This window comes from Indicator indicator, chromosome 4 (genome assembly GCF_027791375.1).
Source record: "Indicator indicator isolate 239-I01 chromosome 4, UM_Iind_1.1, whole genome shotgun sequence".
NCBI lineage: Eukaryota > Metazoa > Chordata > Aves > Piciformes > Indicatoridae > Indicator > Indicator indicator.
The window spans coordinates 17,961,968-17,987,114 of NC_072013.1; the positions used below are offsets into that span (position 1 = coordinate 17,961,968).

The window sequence follows — 25,147 nt, forward strand, 5'->3', positions numbered from 1 at the left end:
TTCATCGTAAGAGTAATCTCCAATGTTGGTGCACAGAACCCCAGTAGAGGGAAGTCCACATATAGAAACACAGAAAATAGGCAATTTGGATTGCTGCGAGAAATCCTGATTCTCAAAAAGCAAAAGAAGCACCATAAACAACCCTCAAGCCTCCCAAATAACAATTCTGTGGAAAACATGGATAGGTACCCTGGTGCGCATCGGATGGTTTCTGACGCGCTATTTCTTTGAAATATCATTCCCTGTGTATTCGTTCACAAAGCAGTAGCATTGCTTCTTTGCATGGAAAAGCAGCAGCCAGTCCTGTGACTTTTGGTGGAGTTTACATATACTGTATTCCACCTTATGAACTCAATGTCCTGAAGAAAATTTAAATCTGGAAACTATAATGAAGATAGTTTCTGACTAAAGCCAGAACAAATTAGTTATACTTGAAAACTTTTTGGTTCCCTGCCTTGAACACCCTGCGGCAGTCAGCTCATGACCCAAACTGGGATTCCTTCAATCAAGTTTCAAAGAAGAATCTAAAGCCTAGCAAATATAATTCAGGAATAAGACCCTGAAGCCAATGACCAATTTGTTACATAAAGCTGTATCTATACATCAATGTATTTTTAATGGACAAGTCTGTAAAAGCACATAACCACCAACAAAGGCAGGATGAAGATGAGCCCAACATGAAAAGCAACTGATACTGTCTTTGCATGACTTACAGAAAAATAATTCCTGAGAACAAATTCATTTAACTCCCAACATGGACAGGATCAAAACTGCATGCATCTGAGAAAGCATGCTATCAAATCATGACAAGAACATATACACCAAGCTGAAAGACACGATTTTGGCAAGCCTAGGAGATGACTACTTTTTGTTCAATTATATATTACTGTCCTTTCCTCGAGTAATTCCCAGTGCTCTATTTATCAACTTTAACTGGCACCACACACTGTAGTACAACTACAACCAACTTTGGGAAATCAGAATAGCATAGTGTGTTCCCATTAATTGATAAATACTCTGCTGTCCCACAAAACACCAGTGAAGGTATCACGTGCTGTATGCACCAACCAACTCTTCTATTATGCCTACCAAGACAACTCCCAGAAGGAAACAAGTTTATTAATCAACAAATCGATGAAGTTAAAAAGGTCTGCGATTCTGGGCTCCTTCCCTGAGAGTCAGGAAGGAAAGGATTTAATAAGTTTAATAAGTTTTAAGAGGAGTGACATAGTGACCTGATGCTTTTGTGAAATATTCTTGGAAGAAAAAAAAACCCTTTCATCACACTTCAACTAACGTAAATGTTTAAGCTGTGAATTTAGTCTTCAGTTGTCTACAAACCTGTTACCATATGTCTTTCCTTTTTGAGTGTACTTAACATTAAAACGACATGCTTGCACTCCTCAGATAACCCATCTGCTGTTCCCTACTTCTGCTACTTCAAAAGCTTGTCAGCTGCTATCCTTTGCAGTTAAATTTTCATCATAAATAACAAACATTAATGCTATTTTGATTTTGCCCGATTACACTAATTTCAGGCATCTTTAAATGCCTCAACACTTCAAGTTATGAGGGAACCCCAAACTGCCAAGACTAAGAAAAAATTATCAGAAGCATTTCATTAAGAAACCTGTTTGCCTTGACTGAGAATCTACTTTTGACTAACCATGGAGTAGACAGAAGAGTTGTTTCAAGATTTCATATCATTCAGAAGACCACTATGACATGAACTCCTCGTAACAAGCAGATAAAAAGGATGGAAAGGAGTTTGTGAATAGGGATCCCCAGGTAATCGCAAAGGTAACTGTTCTATTTATATTGCACAAGATATAAAAGCCCAATATGAAACAGTGCAACACAACCACCATTACCTTGCATCACCTGAAATACACCTTCAGACTGCAATGTACACCTCTGAAGCTTCTTATACATTCAGAGCAGACAATCACTGTATTTAAATAAACAAAATTAGAGGAACAACCAAGCACCTAAAACCTCAAGCCTCCCTCACAGTTAAGTACTCCAGTAATATAGGACATGTTGTGGCTCCTTTCTGCTTACTTTCTTTGCATTCAGGACAACATGTCTCTACTTCTGCTTCATAAGGAGAAATAGAACATCTCACCCAGTTTGATGGTTAGGACTCTGAGCTACATCATATGTGAGTTCAAATCACGCCAACCTGGAGAAGAACGAACTTCACATTTCTATTACAGGGACAAGTTGTCTAATGAAAGGTGTTGAAAAAACAGTGTAACTTTAGATGAATTAAAGTGCACCTGACTGAGATTAACTATTCAGTGTTTTTGGTGCTGGCACCTTACTCCCACACATCTCACCAAAGCAGGGCATTCATAATCTTTTCAGTAATATTAATCTGTTCAGCAGTCTTTTGTTTAGAGATCTTTTTGTGCCTGAATCACAGCACACTCAGCTTTCATGAGGCTTGAGAGGTTATTTAGCACATTGCTCTGAAAAGCACAGATAACTTGTTTATAAATAGTTATGCCCTAGCATTTTCAACTTACCAAAAGTGTGAAGTGATAGGGCTATAGATATTCAGCAGATATTTTCATTATTTCTGGAAAACTTTATTATATAACTATTACAATGCTACAGATTTCTTAGATTTTCACCAATAGTTTTTCCAATAACCCTTGAAGTCTCAGAGTAGATTGCATATTTGTGCTGCTGGTATAAGAAATGAAGGAAGAACAATAAACTCTCTATTCAAAGACAAAGCTATGCCTTGCTGCTAACAGCACAAGGTGATATTTGCTCATTCCTTCCGCTCCTTTAGATAATGATGAAACAGCTGGCTCTGAAGAATGTCTTTCTACACACTGACCTTGAGGTGCCCACGGCAGAATCATCATCTGATTGGCCATGTTTGTTCAGCAACTTTCTAGCTTTATAGTGCAGGAATGTTAATACTAATTTAAGATACTGAGGTATGCTTGCTGCTTGCCTCAAATATTGAATATGAATTCTAGGAATGCATTGGATTTTCAAATGTTAAATAATTACAGACAGCATGTTTACTAATCGGTTACAACAGAAGATCGCTGACAAGTATCCAGTTCGCAGCATGACTCACAGTGTAATCCATTACTTCCTTGCAACCTTGGTATTTTACAAAGATGGAATATTTACTTCTGAAAGTCTTTTTAAATAAAACCAAACAAACAAAAAAACTGAAACCAAAACAAAAAACCAGCACACAACAGTGAAGAGGGCAGGACACTACTCAGGGCAGCAATGCAATTACAACATATAGAAGCATGTGGGAAAGAAAACCATAAAAGAAATAACAAAAATCATAAGCCCTGTATTTTACTTTAATATTTTCCAAGCACAGAGATTTATTACATTGAAAAGCCAAAAAAATATTTACGTAAGGCTCAGGTAATGGACTATAACAGAAATAAAGAGAATACCAAGAAAACTCCTGTACTATTTATCTTACTGGGAGTGTAGACATAACTAAACGACAAAACATAAAACATTGTATTTGAAGTCTTTACAATAGCCAATAAATACCCTAGGTGAATAACTAAATGTTTCACTATATCTAAAACTTAGCAAGTCTTAGAGGAGCACAAGAGAATCTCTTCCCTACCTACTAGAAAGTACTGTGAGATTGTGTTGTTTACCAAAGTTGCAAAATAGGAAGATGGAATCAATGAGACACTAAGCACTTGTTTTATACTTTATACATACGCAGATACATGTTATCAACCACTTCAAGAGCACCAGACACAGTATGCCAGAATAGATGGTAAACTTGAGATTTTGCTGATAAATCCCTGCAAAAACAACACAGTTACATGAAGCAATCAATCCATATTTTTGGTACTGACCAAATGTGTCTGCCTGGTTGTCAGTATCAATTACACAGAGCACACAAGGAATCTCAGCCATATCCTTGAGTTCTCTGGGAACCAGAAGTAACTTGACAGCACTGAAAACATGACTCTAGAAGACTGTCTGGAGATATAGTTGTGCATTTCACCTTGTTCAGCAAATTTTTCCACATCTGATGGTGATTCCTTCTGACCAGATATTCCTCTCAAATTCCCTGATCTGTACCAGTAGGTTAAAAGACATTACAGTGTATCACCACAGTATTTGTATTACACAACAGGTCTAATAACTTAGAACCTCTATTATAATCCACATGATTAATATACAGACATATATTAATAGAAAGACTAGTACTTTTTAAAAACACTCAGGCAACATTTAACCACAAGATGTAGTGGTTACTACATGCCCAAAACAAGTATGCAAAGGCCACGAATTGTATTTGAAAAACCAATAAATGCCTTTTGAATGCTCACAAGAATATTTTTAAACATTTACTAAATGATTATTTGTTCTCTTATTACAATAGGGAAAATTGCAGTTTCAGAAACAATTCTTCTAGACTATTATTATTATGAGAGATACAGCAACTTCGTCATTTACATTGCCAATAAGTGACAAATGAAACAAGGACAAAAGATGACAGATCATGGTGCTTTGAACATATTTGGTTTTAACAATAACAGTGTACAAAATTAGATAACTGATACATCAATCGCTTCTCAAACTGTATCTTACTGACAGGTCCCTCAGACCTGAGAAAAGCACAGACATGTTTGGGAGATGAACTGCCAGGTAGTTCTGAAATTGCGAAGCATGCATGGAAGCCCCTAGTAAGAACATAGGTAATATGTGTGGGGGTAAGCTAGGAAGCAAGAAACAGCAACAGGCCACAAAAGCAGTCACACAAAACTGGCTGCAAGGCACAGAAGTTCTGAGGTGAGCTGATATCCTGGTCTTAGTCAGATTTATGAGGAAAAAGGCAACAATATTTCATATAGACAGCCAAAAGGCAACAATATTTCATATAGAAGCATGGAATGTAAGGAACAAAAAAACACTATAATCTCTATTTTCAAACTAACAACAAAGAAGTAATATTTTTGCTGGTATGTTGACATAGTAACAATTTATGATACAGGTCAGTCATTTAAAAGTTAAGACTAACTCAGATACTTTAAAAAAATGTCAAAATAAACAATTAGGATATCCTTAATACTATGGACTACAGCCTTTATCATGCTTGGCAAAGCATCAGAACAGAACACTGGAAGTTAATAGAAGCTGTCCTCAAGATATTTCACTGTAAAGCATTTCCTTAGTTTTGCATAAAAAGTAATTGGGAAAAATTCTTACAAAAGTACAAAATCCAAATGTATTTTAACATATATTTAACACGAAGAATAAATACAAGTAATTATTTCTTTCTTAAACAACAAGAGAACATCCACTAAATATGCTTCTTCCCTGTTCACTTATTTAGTCATCCATCAGTCATCCTTCAGATGACTAATTACACAAAAGAGTTACACATCTGTTCTGATGTATTTCACAGAATAGATTCCATACAATATGCATAGAGTTATCTGTAGTAGAGAATAAAACTATCCTACAGACAGATTAACAGTAAAGTCCTCCTATTTATTCTTCTTAGAATATTGCATGAAAACAGAAGACAGGAAAATACTCTAAAGCATGCAACAGGGAGAAATTATCTAAAGAGTTTGTAATAAAAACCGAAACAAGATCAACTATCCAGCTCTAGCCTCCCTTCCAAAGCCAAATCATTAATCACTATTTAATAAGCCTTTAATAAAAAGTAGACTTGCATTAAATGGGCAGAAAGGAAGACTACTGGAAAAAACCCAGACCAATCACAGAAGAATGAGACGAGAATCCAAATAAAATAAGCATGAAAGAAAGTACAGAAAGAACATGACATTCACTCACATAAAATTTTCTGGATATTCACTCAAGGCCATGTCAATGATATTCAAAGCATCATGATAGTGTTTCTGGGCTGATAGCAAGAGTGCAAGGAGATGAAGAGAGTTGGCATCATCTCCTTGTAGTTGCAGAGCCTGACGAACATAACCCAAAGCTTCAGGTATCTGGTTAAAATAAAAGGCAGAAAAAGAAAGCACCACTATTAGAAGTATTGCCTATTACTTGATTGCATATCCATAAAATTTTCAAAATATTCACCTGGATACCATGTAGAATTCTATAGACTCCTGTACTACTCAGAAGTTTAAAATGGACCTGATGCTCTACAGTGAACAGTAAAAATTAAATAATACATTAACCCTGGAAAATAAGATACATGTATTAATAAAACAGTTCCTTCAGCCTGTTAAAATATTCACTCACTATTCCAAGTACTGGTTGTATTTCTAAATTATTCTGAAAATATTTTAATTGTAATACATCAACTAAAATGCACAACTACAGTGCAGCAATTACTTTTTTCACATAGAATTTCATTATCTCAGCTGCATGTACTTTCACTCAAAATAACTACACTGAATGTTAAACTCAAATTTAATTAAGCAAAATGGGAAGTTTGGAATTCAGGAGTACAGAGTCATAGCCTGCTACTGAAAAATATTTCGTGCTTTTAAAGTAACTCTAATGTGACCTACTCCAATGTCTCTGCTACTCATTAGCAATGAAAAGTAGTCACCTAGACCATGTAAACTACTGTGCTCAAAACTACTTCCTAAAATAAACATGACACAGGAAAAGGCTTACCATGACATATACAAAGCAGCTCCACATTATCTAAATTCATGTGATACATGGCAGAATCCTAAATCCCTTAAACATAACCGCTGTACAAGTCAGACTGAGCTCTGATCTCTTTTTATAGCTTTAAAATAATTCCCAGTTTTCTTAAACACCTTTTGGTAATTTTGTTCATAGTAACCAAACCTCTTACAAGTATTCAGAAACAGCCATTACTCAATATTTAAATACTGTCAAGATCATTAAAGCCTAGGTTTCAGTGGCACTCTACAGATAACCAGTCTTAGCAGAGGTTACACATAATAGTTAAAAATGAGGTAAAAATGTTTTTTTTTTCCCTCTCTATCCAGCAACATAAATGCTGAAACAAGCGTTCATGACTTATGTCATATTTCTGATACTAGAGATGTGACAGAACTCTGAAGAAGCGTACAAGACTGAAGGCGTTCAGAGAGAATATTTCAGGATTTTTTTCCCTGTATATGTACATATGCACAAGGCAAATCACATCTTTATTTATGAAATCTTCATCTGTATCCATCAATTGATACAAATTTCAATCTTCATAAGACAGTTTGAGGCTGCACTTTTAAAACAAAACTAACCTGCCTGGATATAGCAAGCTGAAGTGCCAAGTAAAATGCTGCCAGATGATCCGTTGGAGACAAACTGTGAGCTCTTAAAAACAAAGAAAGAAACAAAAATCCAGTTAATTTTTCTGCTATTAATACAGGTTAGACATACAAATGCACATATATTCATGAATTCATGAATATTTAGATCACTACACAAAGGCTCATATTTTGATATGTGGTGTTCGTGCCAGCGACTTTTCATATTACACTTCTCAATCATCCTTAATCTAAAGGAAGCAATTTGGCCCATTAATGAGACATTTAAAATAGAAATTAATTATGTAATTTCAGCATAAATCTTAAAAATTAGCAAGAAATAAATTAAAAAAATGATTCCTCAGTCAAAATATAGTTCTAAACAAACACTTAGATGTAATTGTCTAAGAACAGTTAAAACAAAAAAAAAATCATTAGCCAGTTTTCTTACGGAAAAAGGAGAAAAAACCCAACCAAATACAATCTTTCTGCTGCAAGATAAGGATTTTCACGGGGGACACACTTGAGCACAAAGACAAAAAAAACTATGTCTGTATCCCAAAGTGTTGTGCAGTAAATACCAAGCAGTAAGCTTGGAACTTACGTATTTTTTTAATTAATATTTGTTGCATTCTTTTAATGGAGGCTTAGTTAGAAATAGGATGTGCAACAATCAGCTTCAGAAGAACTAATGAGTCTTCCTCATTGAGAAGGAACAAAAAATGATCTTTAATCCATTACAATCACAAAAGAAACCAAAGAAAATCCCAAAGCATCAGAAAGACACACAGAAAGCAGATGCAATTAATCCTCATGTTCCCAAGTATTCTGTGCACAAATGTATATCCTGCTACTTAGCACAAATAGCTAGATATGTCTCAGATTTCAGCTGGCACTATTTGCTGCTAGGAAGTCCTCAAAACTGAATGGATAGGAAGACATCAGGACACTTATTGTTCAGCAGTAGAGAATGAAACAGAAAGGTTCCTGGGTGAAAGATGACATAACACACAACCAAGAAACAATATCTGGAGACCATGAAGGAGTAATTTACAGTGACAAGAAGATGAGTATTATTTGAAAAATAGTTCTCCTAACCTACTGTCTATTGCTTATTCTCTGTTAACTTAATCCACTGCTCTTTTGCTAGAACAACTTAATAAAATATTACCACACAAAATATTATACTACATATAAAAAGATCCTCCTACTTGTGGGTGGTGAAAATGCTGGACAACTTCAACTCCTAGAAACCAGAAATTTTCCAGACAGATTGATAGGAGGGAAAGACTCAGAATTTTTGGGAACTGCTATACTAAACTGGAGGGTAGAGTCAGCAGGAATGGATTTGCTTCAGGTAACATAATTTCATCTTTTGCAGTTTCAAAGAATCAGCAGAAGCAAGCAATTACTTATTAGAACCTCAGAAGCACTGAATCGATAGAAATGGTGAGAAATGGTTAACACAGTATATTTGAAACAGCAAAAGGGATGGGTGAGGAGCTCAAGTATAAACCAGGAATTAGAAAGCTCCGTTTCAACACAGAATAATAGAATCATTAAGGTTGGAAAAGACCTCCAAGATCATAAAGTCCAACCGTCAACCCAGCACTACCATGACCACTAACCATGTCCCAACGTGCCATACCTACACATTTTGTGAACACCTCCACCACTTCCCTGGACAACCTGCTTCAATGCCTGACCACTCTTCCAGTAAAGAAATTTTTCCTGATATCCAATGTAAACACTTCCTGGTGCTACTTGAGGACATCTTATCCTATTGCTAGTTAGTTGAGAGAAGAGACCAACACACATCTCACTACAACTGCCCTTCAGGTACTTATAGAAAGCAGTAAGATCTCCCCTCAGGCTTCTCTGGAAGAGAACCAAATCCTTGAGAACGAGCCACTGTCATCTCCAATAGCACTACTTGTCTGTAAGGCACTTGGGCATTTGTGTTGTCACTGCCTACACTGCTGTTAAATCTCCAGATAGACTATTTCTTCCCCTCTAGATTGCACCCCTTACCCACAGCAGGAGGGCCTCAATTATTGCTCTGTCTCTACAGATATAATGGCAAAGGCCTCCTATACAATCTGATCAGTAACCAACTTTTCTCATATTGAATCATGACTTGGAAACTTGCATTATGCGATTTTATCTTCTAGATCAGAACAGTATTTTATACTACAGAGCAACACAAATGTCTTTAAGATTAAAGGAAATCCTTAGAAATCAATCTAGATATTTCTGAAATAAAATTATGAAGTAAATGTTAAAGAAATACATTCTGTACTCATGAAGAGAGACTCCCAGAGGTGAAATCCTCATTACACAATCTTTTACAAGCCCCTCTTTTTTAACACATAATAAAAGCTTTTCACTACTTAGAATGAAATGAAAAGATTAACACCCACTCACCTCTGAAATGCAAGAAGTGCCTTTCGCTGCAAGACCTCTTGCATCCCTCGCAAAGATGCTAAAAAGGATATGTTTAATCAGTGATATGCAAGATCAAGAGATTTCATTCCACCCGCTTATTGAAGGAGTTTTAATACACTGACTGAGAAAACGGTTGCACCCAGAAGGTATAACTTCTAGTATTCTTCTAGCTATCCTTTTTAAGGCAACACGGGAATTGCTAAATGTGAATATTTATTCTTATCTTACCATCAGTAGCCTGCAGACTGTAAGTCAATCCCAGTGCCAAGTAGCCTTTCGCTTTGAACTCTGATGTTTTGTCCCCAAGATCAACAACTGCTTTGGCAAATCTTTCAGCTTCTTCCAACTGAAAATATTGTAAAACATTCACATTACACAAAAGTGTAATTTCCATCTTGATCTCCATATGTTAACATTTCGATTTTTAATATACTTTTCCCCATGTCTTAGATCACTTTCAAGATACGCCACTCTGATAACCATTGCTATCAAATATTTTAAGCTGTCCATGCAAATGTGCATATACATATCTGTACTGTATTTTTAGAGATGGCCAAGTGCCTGTAGTTACTGTGCAAAAATATTTGCTACATCCCTAAACCAAGATTTTGTTGCATTTTAGCACAGCTCTTATTGAAAATATAAAGAGTGGCAAAGCTTACCCAGTGGAGAGATCCCATACAGAGCTTTGCAGCAAGAAGTGGAATAGTTGCATCATCTGGTTTCAAACGTATACATTCCTTCAAGACTTTAACAGCTCGGGCAGACTGTTAAAAAAATTTTCCACTGAAATTACTAAAAGCATAATTGTTTCACTGATATAAGACGCCCATGTACATATCTTACTTTTCCCGGTGACGGAGCCTTTACTTAGCAGTTTGCTAACAATCTGCTACGACTCCTCATGCAAGTGAAGACTTTAGACACTGCTGTTATTTAATCCCCTGTGAATTATCAGTAAGGGTCTTTAGTAAATCATTTACCCAATATGTAATTCCAATGGTACATGATTCTTCAGAAGAGAGTTTTGAGATGCATTTAAAACTTTACTTGGCTTCTAAGCTCACAACATTTCAGAAAGGCAAACGAAAGAGCAGGAACAGGACAGTCATCAGAGCAGTGTTTTATTTTCTTTGAGAATTACAACAGTGCTTAGGAATAGTTCTGCTCTAAGACTGTATAATAGAATGGTACTGCTCCACTTTTTAAAACTCATTTGCCTCCATCCAGTCACAGTTTAGAAGATAACTCAAAGTAAACAAAGAATGGGATAAAATAAAGCCTTGTCAGAAGAAATGCACTTGTAAAACCATTTTCTAAAGAAAGCAGAAATAATTTATTTTCCCCATCCTGAAGATAAGCATATTACCCCCACTGAGAATGATCTTTTAGTAAATCAGTATTGTTTATGTTACATAATGAATGTGATTTATTTTCCACAACATGACAGGGAAAAGCAAAATAACTGAAAGTAGAAGACTGCATCTGATAACCTGTGGGGTTTTTTGTTGTTGTTGTTGTTTTAATCCATCTCCATTTAATGGCACAGAATATGCAGTTTCAAAGACAGTAATAATAAAGACAGACATAGTCAGAAATTCCGGAAGGAAAATAATGCAAGAGCGTCATGAATCAGTGCTAATTTGTACCTAAGCGTAAAATTCATTTATCAAAACAGCACTAAAACAAATTTCTAATGGATAATATTATCTGGTATAATTCTGACTTACATTCAATTGGCTTAGCTTAAGCTTGTTGGCAAGATTGATCTTACCATCACCTTTCAGTCTTACTAAGTTAGAGACTACTGAAATAACAACTTCTACTGTACAGTACTAAGCATAAATTCAGGAGTACAGTGTACTTTGCTGATTTAAGGATTAGAATTATTTGCAAAAATACTACAGATGAAAATCATGGAAGAGACAAATGTTGTTATCAAAAGCCAGCAATGTAAGAATTACATAAAAAAAAATCAAAGACTTACTTTTCCTGCTGCCATCAAGGACAATGCAAATTGATACCAAAGATGGAACTCTTCAAACGCAAACTTCATGGCTCTTTCTAAACACTAATTTTGGGAGGAAAATTGTTATTTAAGGGTGCATTCTTCAATTGTTCAGAAGGTATAATAGTTTAAAAATTTTCTTACAGACTCATATCTAGATTACATGTAACTAAAAATTTAAATCATTCAAATAAGTGATGACAGATGTCAGATTCTAGATGGAAAAAAATAATTGAACAAAAAAAAAAATTTCCCATTTATTTTGTTTGTTTAAATACTCCTGCTGGTACTGTCCTATTTAGTCTGTGAGAAGGAATGATAAGTATCAGCTTGCTGAAGGTACCAGCTGCAAAAGGTAGGAGATGAGTCTTAAGTGAAATGGCAAACTGCACACACACTCATCCTAAATTGTGAATATGTAGAAGCAATGGCATAATCACAAGTACTTATCAGGACCCCTTAAAAGAGAGGGGTGGGGTGTAAAAGTTCACCCAACAGTATTATTTTTAAGAATTTTATCCACACAATATTCTGCTGAGATTTTCAAATTAACTGAATGCCAAAAGGAAATTTGTTATTACTATATTGAATTACCATTATATGCTCATGTGGAAGATTCTGAATCTGCTGTTGTCAATAAGAAATATTTCATTTAGTTATGCTCATTTTGACTCATCAGACCAGCTCCAGAGAGCTGAAAGGTGCAGCTTTTCTGCTTTGTTAGCTAAAATGTATATAGTAAACTGTTATACCATGAATTATTTTTCACATTAAAACTCTGGCTTAAGATTGCAAAAAACCACAAGCAGGTGTGAAGCATCTTCTCACACTTTATGAGAACCCTAAGCAAAGAGCAGCACTGAATATGAAATAAAACAAACACAAGAAGTGAATTATTTGCTGCATATATGCATGATATATTCCTATTATACAATGTGCAATATCAAGACTATTACTAAACAGAACTTTTATTAAATTGTTATAAAGGAATTAAGTTTTGAAGCCCAAATTCTTTCTAATACTGTTAAAAGTTCACCATCACATTGTACATGCAGTAATTTAATTAAACATCTATTAAGAAATCCAATGGAGGATTTATTTTGCCACTTAACATGTTTTCCATCAGTAAAAACAAAACGATCACAGCAAAAAAAAGAAGTAAGTTAGTTGTGTGATGTCTTCCCCTATTATTTTGTATATTTTGCAGAGATGCCTAGGTAAGGAAGGCACACTCCTCCACTTCCCTCTATGAACGTGGCAGAAAACAAAAGCTTCTCTTTCTCCACCAGCTACTGAAATGAGACCTTTTCAGTCACGAATGTGACTCAGCATTAGAACAGTTTAACAAGGATGAGAGAGGGTTTTGACCATTTAATGTTCTTACATCACAATTACTTCTGTAAGCATTCAGCTATAGCTAAGCCAGGAGATGGTAACAAGATGTTGGAATTGGTGGGTGAATATTATTTCCACAGTAACAATAATGGTGTTTTTTGACTTGAGGCTCTGACAGCTCTGCTTGAGCAAACATAATTAGCTCACAGAGAATGAGGCCAGAAAAAAAGAAGTATATGCCTATTACATAACTGAAGAGAATGTTTTCATATTTCTGAATGTGTATTTATTGTAATACTTCAATTTGTAATGTTTCAGCCTATGAGTCACAGGATTTGAGGGCAGATATTCTCTAACTGCTCACTAAACTCTAAGATCTTCTTAAAGTCTGTGTTTTCCGCTGGATGGCAAGAACTGGAACAAATGAGATGTCCTAACCATCTCCTGATAAGCTCCTGCTGCAGCTGTGTATCTATAATATCTGTATGCTAAAGTAAGTACTTTCTATCAGATCTTCATAAGATTTTTTTTTTCAAATGTTAAGAATAGGTATTTCATGGACATAAATACATTTTAATTATTCTGTATTGAAAAGTATTTTTCAGACAAGTAAAATTTCCTGGTTTTCAGGGAATGTTTCAAAAGAATATAGAAAAAAATATTGATGGAATGTAACTAAAAAGATGGTTTAAAATAACCCAGATTTCAGAACAAAAATAATCTTAAAACAAGATTTAGGTAGACTTCAGGTGTCAAAGCACAAGGCAGTGGCTAAAACCCCTCAACTACAAAGCTGGTCAAACATGTACGCTCCTTAGGTTTCCAGATCCTCATCACTGCTTTTGTCTATAACCAAGATCACCACCAGAACAGCAACTTCTAAAAGGCACTGAAATCAAAGACGAAAGTCGAGTTAAATCATCTTCTATTAGATAGAACATTCAGCTGTGCCAAAAACAGAGAAAAAGAAATAGGCAGTGATAACTCTGTCAACTACAGGGGGCTGAAACAATCAAACCAGCAGTGAGAGCAGCAGTGAGATAAGTGCTCTTCTCCATGTGAGGGGACTGTAACACTTTCCTCCTACTCTCCAAGGTAACATCCTAGACTTCACAGCTAAAAGAAATACCCCCAGCTTTCCTAGGGAAGTAAAAAAACTTTTCTATTAAAAAAGGCAAAAATTGCAAATAGAAAGTTGTGTCTATTGTGGAATTCCAGGAACCTATAATTTCCTCATTAACAGTTTAACCTTTAAAAAGACAAAAAAATCCACAAAGCCCAAAACAAACAAACCAACGTCCCAAAACCAAAAAAACCCCACCAAAACAAAAACACAACACCACAGAGAAAAGATTTTTTTCTAAAATAAAACATCACAAATCCTTTTTCTAGGTATTTATATCTATCATATCTGTGTATTTTTTCTTGTCATTCCTTCCTGCTGTCTCAATTTAACATGTAGATCTGTGTGAATTTTTGTGCCATTAAATATTTACCACGCCTTAACACAAATTCTGTGCTTGACCACATCAAGTCACTTGTATAAATTTTGACAACAAACTTCTTGGAATGGAGACTACTTGCTGCATTTACACAACAGAAAGAATGACAGAGTCCTACATTTGTTGAGCCCTTAAGTGCAACCACAATTAACATGATTACCAGAAATAAGCAACACAGTTGAATATTCACTACTGTTGACAAACCTCTGAAAGCATTTCATATTGGCCTCTTCTTCCCAAGGCTATAGTAAGTAAATCATAGACTACAGATGCACTTTGCAAACTGATGATACGGTCATTTTTGTGTTCTGGTATTCTGCTTAGTACGGCATCACGGTTAGCCTGAAACATACCATGAAAAAAGAAACAAGTTAGCCATCCCTGGAGATATTTGTGGTGAGGCTCCACAGGGCTCTGGGCAACCTGATCTAATTGAGGATGCCCCTGCTGACTGCAGAGGGGGTTGGACTAGACCTTTGCAGGTCCCTTCCAACCCAGACCATTCAGTGATTCTTTTGTGGATGTCCCTTCCCTGAAACTGTTCAAGATAAAGCTGGATGGGGCTTCAAGCAACCTGGTGTAGTGGAAAGCATCCCTGCTCACGGAAGGAGGTTTGGAATTAGAGAATCTTTAAGGTTCCTTCCAACTCAAACCATTCTATGAGTATTCGAAATACAAAGAAATTATGATGCTAGAATGCACGACATCCCTGAAACTAGCAGTATGACTTAGGGTTCATATATACACAGTGATCTGATTACTTTTTTCTTACACAGAATGCTATTTATATGTCAGATCCTTAATCTGCTTTCCAATATTTACTTGAGTAAATTCTTGAAGGAGGGATTATCTGTCTTTTTACTAACTCACAGACAATGCAAGGAAGAGATCTCACTGATAACAATACTGTCTCAAAACACCAATGATTACTCAACTGTTCTTATTTCTACCCCAAATGCTGGTTTCAAAACACATACTACTTAACTACTGCAGCTAGAAAGTCAGTATGCACTGAAGCATGAAGTACCGTCTCCCAACCCTTCCCCTCCCCCTCTCCAAAACTAATTTGAACCACTTGACTTAGCCAAAGTCAATCATGTGAAAGATTTTATACTTTCTCAAAATAAACTTTTTTGCCTCAGACAGCCTGCAGTAATTACTCGTAAAGAAAAAAGATACAGAAGGATTGCTAAGTGTGTATGTTCTGCAATGACAGAATTGATAGATTTAGTCAGATCTAATTCACGAAAAGAAAAATTGTAAGCAATCTGAAACAAAACTTAACTGAGCAGTACTTTTTAATCTGTTGGGTCTTTTTTGGTTTTCTGGTTTCTTAATGCTAATACTCAAGAAAACATATATACAAATTCAGTAACCAATAATCATATCCTGCAGAACTAGAACTGCTTCCACTTCACACCATGACCACAGCTCAGATCAAAACTGTATATCTCCTTGAGCTGCTCAGGCACCTTACAGAGGCACAGACAGCCCTTTTCAGTGGTAAGCATATACTGCAGCAAAACCAACGCATCATATATGGAAATGTTTGCTCAGTCTAGTCTTCTGTTGACAGATCCTGTCACAAGCATTGCAAGGCAGATCACCAGGAATGAGGAAACTTTAAAACAGTTCAAATGGTACAATGTTCAATAAAATGTTCTGATCTTATTTAACTGTGTCAGCCAGAAATTACGCCAGACCACAAAAGCATTTGAATCACCCATAGAACTTAGAAGTCTTATTGATATACAGTGAGACAAATTACAATATGATGTCTCAGATTGTATAGGTTCCACCAGTCCAGTTAGAAAAAGAGAAAAAAAAATCCATCTTTTAATTTCTGCCATCTGAGAATATATATCTGATCTGGTATGAGAGTATCAGTCTGTGACAGCTGACAGATGATTAGTAAAATTGTGGTAGAGGAAAATATGAAAGGCTAACAAAATGCACAGGTAGGCCTTGGAACTGAATCACCTATTACAGAAATTACAATAAAAACAATAATCCAGTCACCAAGGTTGAATGCCAGTACCATTAGAAACATTCACAAATTTGAGTGGCATCTGAGGTTTAATGCATAATGAAAAACTCTTTTCAGTTGTTTATTATGCCTATTTAGTAGTTTTTGATTTAGTTTTTACAACAAAATTAAGTGAAGCTAAATGAAATACTTGGCTTTGTGTTCACCTGCCTATGACTAGAAGTTAGGATCAGCCACTCTAAAGAACAAAACGTCCTACTTATAACACCAACAGTCTTCATTCTGCGGGCTCAGAGGAAACATTTGAGTTTCAGAAGTAACTGCTTTCCTAACAGAAAATGAAAAGCAGTCATAAAGGCATGAGAAGAAAAGATCTATTTTCATTTATATAAAGAGAAAAAAAAAGAGAGCAGAAAAATTAGACATACAGCACATGCATATTTGCTCTATTTTACCTACCATAGATTCACTAATAAGCAGCAACAGTAAGGCTTCTTCTGTATTTTCTTGAGGACAAAAGATGCTGTTAAAATGATAATTTAATTATTTAAGCAGAACACATTACTTTCAAGAGTAGCTTACATAAACATAATGAGTACTGTAAAACCTAGAAAATTTCCAGAAAAAACAAGAGAGTAACTTGCATAGAAAAAACAATTGGTTAAAATGCATTTCATTGCAATGCTGTCAATTTGCATTTCAGAAAAGTTAGCCCAACACAATAAAAGAACAAAGCCACCATAGCCATCAGAGTTAAATACATTAAAATAACCCAAAATTACATACAATTTGACAACAGTAAAAACTGTACCCATATTTTAAATCAGCCTCTGGCATCTAATCCATCTGAGGTGAATCGACATCACTGATTCAAATATTGGCAACAAGAAATTCTCTCACAGGACCAAGATATCTTTTGGATTTACATTAATAAATACTTCCATTAGTCTTTCATCAGATATGCTCGAGAAGTGTTTTTCTTGATGCATTGAACAGCTGTGAATATATTTTAATCAGAGCCATGGTAATCTCTGCCTGCTTCCCATAACCACTGTTACTTTCAAGCAGTTAAAATGTTTAACGAAATACACTTCCTTATGACATAATACTGAAAAACTTTGCACAGAATTAGATTGCAAGCTTCACTGTTTTCTTAGAACTCTGGATGCTTTCTGAATACTTTTCTATGCTGGTGGACAAAAAACACGCACCCCCCCCAGTGACTGTTCTAACTCTTCAGATTTCTTTCTCTAAACTGTTTCTGAGATAACACAAGTGCTGTCTCCTGTTAATTCAAACCAGTAGTTCCAAAATTAATTGTTGAAATATGGTAAATAATTTCTTGTTAATAAGCAAATCCTATAGTCCCAAGGGTGCTTAAATTACAGATGAAAAACAGAACCTGTCTGAGATTAAAACATATTTCACATGTTTATTTTAAATTCACTAGAAATTTAACCAGTTAAAAATTGCCTAAATGTAAATGGAACCTAAACCACATTTGAACTCCAATTTGAAGGCAACATTGTGACTCTGTACTGGTAATACATAGCACCTAAGACCTCAGGGTAGCTGTTTTATTGATGGGTTTTTATTTTTTTTTAATCAATACAAATTGCTCACCAGATTTTGAAGAATATTCCCTCAGAAGACATTTCTATTTTTACATAACAAAGAAATGTCAATACACAGTTACTGGTAAATAAGTAGATGTTTGTCTCAAACAGTGAAGATCCTCTTCATGCAGAAATTACTGAGAAATTTTTTTGACCTGGGTATGCAAGAAGCTCAATTTACTTGACTGAACTCAGACATTTTCTGCGTCTCCTGACAGATGCAGACATACTAGTCAAGTAATTCGAAGATAACAAGGCAGAAAAAAAGAGGCAACTGGAAGCATGAAATGGCTACCAACCAAAAGCAAATGAGGAAGTTTAACCGTTCAGCTAAGGATGAAGAAAACTGAGGCAGCACAGAGATTTACAGAATTGTAAGTGGTATTAACCAAGTCATATTCACCACCCTCAAAAAAACACAATGCAGATATTTATTGTATCAAAGAACATATTTACAAAAAATAGTATAACTCAGATTTGGAGCGGGTGGTCAGATTAAACCCTAGGAAGAAGTTTCCTATTTATCTGTCTTGCTATTAATTGTCTTAGGTACTTACTTTCAATCACTGCTGGAGATGAGATACTTGGCTAGACATGTTTTATCTGATCTGGTATTAATCATTCTGATGTGACAAAAGAAAATGACTTAATTACATGCTCTGTTGAAGCTGTGGAACTCCTTACTTGCATGTTCCAAGAACAAGAAATCTACAATAAACAAAGTCCCACTTCTGCCAGGAGACATGTTTCTACAAAAGGATCAGTTAAGAATGAAGAACATAAGTTTGAAATTCTAAGCCTAAAAACTTGCTGTAAATTGGATGGGGTGTCTAGACATCATCTAATACAGCCCCTCCACTCAAAGTAGGGTCAACTGACTGGTTGGCTAGGACCACGTCCAGATGGATTTTGAGTATCTCCAGTGATTTTCTTCAGAATTCACACCATCTTCTTACATGGAATTCAAATCTTCTCTGTCTGCATTACTTAGCACTGTCCTACTATGGCAAATTACAATCCTGTCTAGATCATTATATTCACTGCTACAACCAGTTTCTCAGTTCTCTAGCTCACACTGCTTTCCAGCATGTTTCAAAACAAGCAAACAATAGTTGTAGACTATATTAAACATACATATTTATATATATATATATATATATATACACACATACACACAGGGGAATATCCCACAAGGACTTTTGTGCAGAATATAAGTAGAGTAGTGCACGTCTGTAAGTAGCTAAGCATCGAAGTTTTATCAGATCAAACTTAGTATCAATGACAAAAAAAAAAAAAAAAAAAGGTGCCAAATGGTTAAGATTTTACCAGCATGCTTTGACACAAGCATGTTCCTTCCAGGCAGTAGGCTACACCCAAGGATTTCAAGACAGCACAAAACCGTGTCAATATATATTTTTGGCACTGTCAGAGAGTGTCTAACTTTACCTTAGGAACCATTTTTAATTTGATCAAACAAATAACAAGCTATCAAGGAAAAGTTCAAATTTGAGGAAATGGGTATTCACATTTAATGCTAATGGTGATGGGCTTTGAAAAAATTACACACACATTTTCAAGAGATACATATCAAAACTACTCTATAATTAACCATGGGATACGCCACACAAAAATGATCCATAGCATACCATTTGTCTGACTCAGTGAAAAAACAAAATTCAGGAAAAAGGTGTCATCACAAAAAAATATGCCAAAAACTAATGTAAGAAGATTAAAAAGTAGCTGCCTTGGGAAATAAACTATCTTTGAAACTGCTAGTTAAATTGCTAGATAGGTATTGCTCCTTATCAGGTTACAGGAATTAATTTGAATGTTTATATTGCTTTCTATGATAAAGCAGAATAGAAACAGCTAGAAACAGCACACAACTCCTACAATGTGCAAACTCAGATTTACCACACAGTTCATGTTTGCCTTTTTATCTCACATATAAGAAGAGATATTGACTCTACCATACATATCAGTGTTGAGCAAACAAACAAAAATATTTTGAGAATTGAGAACAAAAGGTCTCATGCATACGGTGCAAGGTTTTGCTTGGAGAAGCACGTTGATTGCCTAGTTCTCTTCACAGAACATATATATACAGATATATATATACACACATATACATACATATACATATGTATATATACACACACACGTTCAGCATGGGAAGCGTTCCCATTCCCATTTCCCAATCCCTCCTACATTTGGACAAATATAAATCACCCAGAGCACTGGGTAACAATTGTAATTATAGAAACAGGAGAGGTATAAACTCAGCCATACTTTTCTCCGGTGTATACCCGCGGTCTTCTACTGAGTGTGTAATTCTTAGTATTTGAACCTTTTCGAAGCGGATCATCTAGGGGTGACTGGTGAGGAGGATCTTCCAGGGGATTCCAATAACTCTGTTCACACATGCCTCGTAACAAAATTTCTGCTAGTTGTCTTGCTATTGTCTGTTAAATGAAAGACAAATATTTTTCTTAGAAATGCTGAGTACAAACTCTTAAAGGCTTGTATTATTTCTAAAGAAGACTAGCCATGTAGAATACATTTTGTTATTTTAGAACACAAAAAAAACCCTCAGGTATACTGCTCTTTGAAAGGTACAAGTACCTGGTACAACTCTCTAAATGCCAATTAAAAAAAAAAAGCATTAACAAATTTTCCACTTTGTCACTTAAATCCTGATACTTCTTGAAGCATCAACGTTAACTGTTGCTCTTAAAAGCGGAGTACATCAGGTATATTTTCAGATATTTCATGCTCAATCTCTGCCATCTCTCCAGGCCTGAAAGCAGACGTTTCTGTGAGAGACCACAGTGAAGCAGATGTCCAACCTGCAGCCTGCTGAGAGGTGGCTCCCTGGAGTGGAACATGTTGATATTCCCTGGAATCAACTGCAACTCATGGGAGGAACCTCACACTGAAGCTGGGAAGAGGTATGAGGAGCAAAGAGCAGCAGGGAGGAACTATTATGGACTCATCACAACCCTCCAGCCACTGTGCACCAGTCAGGGAGTAAGATAGTAGGGAGGGGAGGTAGAAGAGTCACAAATAAAGGACTGAAATTGAACCTGGGAAGAGCGGGTAGGGAGAAGGTGTTTTACTTCATGTCTTTGTTTTTCACCATCCTACTCTCTTCCCGCAAGATAAGCCTGTTTTGCCCCTGAGAGTAATTGGTAAGCAAACTCCTGCCTTTACCTCAACCCACAAGCTTTTCTATTTTATTTCCTCCTTGTTATGTGAGTGAGGGGAATGAGAGGAGCTTGGTTGGGCATCTGGCAGTTACAGTTAGTCAAGATCAACCCTCCAGAGACAGTTATAGTCCAAACCCCAAAGGATTTGGGCTTCTGACAACTTGTACTTGGAGGCGCTAGTGTTTGCTGCTATTGGTAAGGCTCAGAAAGAGTGAAATGAAGTTGTAGATCAGCAAGAAAAAATTTATTTTGACCAACTATTCTTGTCACCATATAATTAAGTGTAGAAATACTTACACAAATATTATTTAAATAAATAATATTAATTTAAAGCTTTGAAGTCATCGTATAATCCAGAACTATCAGGTTTATCTCCTCTTTTATGTTTCATATATGTGCATAAAAGCTGCGCATCTAAATATCATGATGATGGCTTCACAACTATATATCGCGATGATGAAAGTTCGAAGATCAGTACCACAGCAGTAGAAAGAAAGTAAAATCTACATTTGCATCAAAAACATTTCCCAGTAACAGCTGTAATGTTTAAATCATGGACAAGCACCACACAATCTGCATCTTCCACTTTAATCCCTATACCACAAGGAGTCCTCTCTCTCCATTAAACTATATTATTTAATAATTTTAATATCCTTACTAGGAATGCATTATTAAATTAATTAAGAAACCAATTACCTTCCTTATTATCACTTTGGAGGTTTTACAGGCTTAAAATTAGGAAGTTAACCCAGGACATTTTGAAAATCATTACATTAGAGCAAAAGATACAAGACTTAGCCTTTTATATATAAAGACTCAAAAAAAGATACATTACTCTTTTGGTAAAGGTTTATTTCCTGACAATATAAATAACAAATCTTAATGATTTGGCTTTTACTACTTTAATTTAAGAGGCTTTATCATTAATGTATTTTTTTAAAAAACAAAACAACTTGATAACTTTCAGCTTAATAGAACACAAAGACACTGCACTTTGTCCTCATTCCTATTCCATTACAAAATTATGAAACAATACTCTTGTGAAACTATTGTAAGTCATCAACAGTATGACTGGAAGTGTGGTCAGTCAGAAACCCATCAGATTTTAACCATAACCACAAAGAGGGGAAAGACTGGGTATCAAACACTGCTTTTTTGTTTTTATCATTCACTTAATCCAAGAAATTTAACCTTTTGAAGTAGTGGATAAAAAAATCCTGATCGATATGTTTTGTATCTGATTATTTGTCTCTGTCTTACAGGCTATATTTGTTTTACCTGCCTACTAAAATTCAGATGCTGCAATAGGAATGTGGTTTAATATAACTTACCATTCGCAGATTTTGTGTAGTTCTTGTTTCAACAGCTCTTAGTAACTCTCTAAATCTACCAACTCCTCTTGTCAAGTTCCTGTATATAAATATAGAATGTGACAGTATTCCAAATTCTATGTAGTAACACTTAAATATATTGACAGAATTGTAAAAAAAAACATGCTATTGGTTTTTTCCTGAAAATCATCATCATCTTTCTGTGCAAGATTTTTATTTATTTTTCTCATCTGGAAACCCCACCACTGACTACTATAACAACATTCCCTGCCAGTTTATTATAAAAATAAACATTTTCATGATCAGTATATTTCAAGAGAAAGCAAGAAAAAGCATAGAAGTGACCACTCCAAAAAAGGGAACACACAAAACTGAAGTTGGTCTTGCTAGTACAATGGTTCTAATTTCCAATTACACTAGGCTTCAAAGTATAAACCTGGGGGCAGGAAAAAAGCATGCCATTTTATCTGCCTCTTGACACCTTAAAATAGGGAAAAGAATAAACTTTGTAATCCTCAGTGAAAGTAATGTAACATTTTAAATTGCTTTACAGAGAGAAATGAGCAGAAACACCGCAAGGCCCACTGTGTGGCCAGAAGAGGACTAGGGGATTAGTGTTCTGTTCTCAACTCCACTTATTTTTTGGTGTGGCATCTGCAACCCAAAATTCTTTGTCTATGTTTCTTTCACTTCTGCTGCCTAAAAAGCTTTTGCAAAAACATTCAAGACCCTCAAAATAGAAGCATCACTCATACTAACAATTTTAGCAGATCTGAACATTCTTCTCAAACAATAGATGAATGGTTTCACAAATTCATCTTTTTCTCATCTTTGTATTAGTTTGTTATCTGGTTTTTATTGCACTTAAAAGCAGTTGAGAACATTTTATATTGATATAGTTCGTCACTGAATTGATGAAGGACTGGGTTGGTTTTTTAGCTGAGCTGAACAACTGAATTCTTCAACCTGAACACATAATAGAATTTTTCATGTAGTTGTCCTATGTTATTAATGTGTTTCACAAAGACAGGCCCCTCAACAGCTAATGAATATTATACCAATTTCATAAGTAATGAAACACAGAAAGTCAGTAGGTCAGATTTTAAGAAAACCTATGAACTCAATGGAAGCTGGCTACCTTCAGCAGCTTTGGACAGCCAAAACACAGATCATTCAGCAATACCACATGCCAAATATTTTAGAGAGCAAAAATCAGACCACTGTAATCCCATCTTTAAGTCCTCTGTTCTAAGTAGGTATTTCCCATAAATGGAGCTTTGTCTTGAGGACTGTATTGCAAAGTCACAGATGTGTTACCATAACAAGATTCAAAAACACAGACTTGTCAAAAACCCTGAAATGTTCCCTATAAAATTGTCCAAAAAAGAGCAAAAGCAAGAACTTGTGAGCTTGAAGCACTATTTCCCAGTACAGGTGAAACATATACTATGTAATAGAACTTCAAATCACAGTAATTTAAAACTTTATGAAATTTTTTGAATTAGCATACTTTTCCATATTAAGTTTGTATCTTTTTATTTGTTATAAGAACAAGAAGAAACTCCTTTATGAAAAAGGATGCAACTTTTTAAAGTCCTTAAGGACTTTATGACAGGTTGCTATTAGTTACCTATTACATTTTTGTAAGCATCTGCAACCAACTGAAACTTGTGACTGAAGTTCTACTGTATCATGGAAAAAGTGGTAACATTGTACAAGAATAAAAAACAACTTTAAATACAGATTTAGGTTTTGCTTCATAAAGCATTTAACACTGATCCACTGCACAAGGGACCACAAACACCATACAGATTCGTAGAACATCTTCTATATGAAATATACTAAAAGAAACCAAAATCACTTCAGAACCACAATCTAAGTCACCCCAAAAATGAGTTAAATGCTTTGAGTCGTGAAGCAAAATATACCATGAACAACATGGTAGATCTCCACACCACACTGCTTTTATCAAAGTACATTTCCTATATTTGTTAACAGTTTGTAAGACTGGGAAGGAGACAAGGGTGGTGGCTATTCTGGCACATACTTTTCTCGCCGAGCCTAGGAAGCACACAACTTTTACCTGCTTTTCACTATGATGTGCCTTCATGTTAGCAGTTCCGCCCGTGCTGATTGAAGGCCAGAGCAAAAGGGCAGGTTAACTTAGAAAACAACATCCCACAGTGTCTGTAAATGACTTTGAGATCCCTTCCGTTCTCAACACAAGAAATTTTAAGGTACATTAACATGGACTCACAGCTGACGCATCTTCCCTAATTTCAGACAAGACAAAGACAGCTCACGGACAGACACTGCTAATTGCATACATGTGTATTTACATGCCTGCCTGCCATCAGAACGTGCTCATGTCAAGCCCTTTGATTTGCATCTTCCTAGTTTTTAAAGAACAATTTAATGTTTGCTGCTTTTAAAAAAAGAAAAACAAAAAAATACCCAAACAACTAATTTGACTCTCCAAGTATCACTATACCAGTTA

The 25,147-nt window shown here is 35.5% G+C and overlaps 1 protein-coding gene across 5 annotated transcripts in view; it reads right to left on the reverse strand.

Annotated features, from left to right (window-relative positions):
* Nucleotides 1-25,147, reverse strand: part of TTC7B (tetratricopeptide repeat domain 7B) — a 119,370-nt gene that overhangs the window by 52,772 nt on the left and 41,451 nt on the right. For all 5 annotated transcript variants that reach the window (XM_054400099.1, XM_054400097.1, XM_054400100.1 and 2 more), the window contains 10 exons: nt 22,651-22,729; nt 20,403-20,575; nt 16,957-17,020; nt 14,715-14,852; nt 11,653-11,736; nt 10,328-10,432; nt 9,894-10,011; nt 9,645-9,702; nt 7,215-7,287; nt 5,815-5,975 (listed from right to left, as the gene is read on the reverse strand). In XM_054400099.1, coding sequence (XP_054256074.1) covers nt 5,815-5,975; nt 7,215-7,287; nt 9,645-9,702; nt 9,894-10,011; nt 10,328-10,432; nt 11,653-11,736; nt 14,715-14,852; nt 16,957-17,020; nt 20,403-20,575; nt 22,651-22,729 — 1,053 coding nt within the window. The remainder of the gene's footprint in view (nt 1-5,814; nt 5,976-7,214; nt 7,288-9,644; nt 9,703-9,893; nt 10,012-10,327; nt 10,433-11,652; nt 11,737-14,714; nt 14,853-16,956; nt 17,021-20,402; nt 20,576-22,650; nt 22,730-25,147) is intronic.